Below are 520 nucleotides of genomic sequence, written 5' to 3'. Positions count from 1 at the left end.
GCCCCCCCCCCCCGCCACTCCTGAGTGGCTGCCCCGTCGAGGCTCCGCCCCCTCCCTGTTCCTGCCTTTTAAACGCGCCGAAGGCCGCCTCCGGAGCCCCGCCCTTCCCGCCCACGCCTCTGCGCCTTCATTCTCGCTTCCCCGCCTTCCTATTGGCTGAGAGGGACGTCCCTCACGGCTCGCGACGCGCTACGCGGCGTGACGTTGCCCCACCACCCAGGAAGCTCCGCCTATTTATTCTCAACTCGGCTCTTGAGGGGAAAAACAATTTCAAGATGGCGGCGGCGCGGATAACAATGGGGAGTCGGGGGTTCGGGCCGGCCCGTGCCTGAGAGCGGCGGTCGCCGGGCCGCGCCGCGCCGCGGGGGAGAGCGGAGCGGGCTCCGGGCGGGCCCCGGGGAGGGCGGGCAGCGGCCGCCGGGCAGGACTGAGGGAGAGGAGCCGGGGGGGAGCGAAGCGGCACTGGCCTCGGGGGAGAAGGAGGAAGTGAGGTGGGGGGGAGCGGAGCGGGCGCTGGGCT

General features: G+C 72.5%; 1 protein-coding gene across 1 annotated transcript in view; it reads left to right on the top strand.

The window, feature by feature from the left end:
• The first annotated feature begins 275 nt into the window (after positions 1–275).
• Positions 276–520, top strand: part of MAML1 (mastermind like transcriptional coactivator 1) — a 29,512-nt gene continuing 29,267 nt past the window's right edge. Inside the window, exon 1 of the mRNA XM_014947769.1 lies at positions 276–320. Within this exon, the coding sequence (XP_014803255.1) occupies positions 276–320 (45 nt within the window). The remainder of the gene's footprint in view (positions 321–520) is intronic.

Source organism: Calidris pugnax, unplaced genomic scaffold (assembly GCF_001431845.1).
Source record: "Calidris pugnax isolate Ruff unplaced genomic scaffold, ASM143184v1 scaffold27, whole genome shotgun sequence".
NCBI classification, from domain to species: Eukaryota; Metazoa; Chordata; class Aves; order Charadriiformes; family Scolopacidae; genus Calidris; species Calidris pugnax.
Note: the sequence above shows the minus strand (reverse complement) of the source record. Positions and strands in the feature narration are given on the sequence as shown.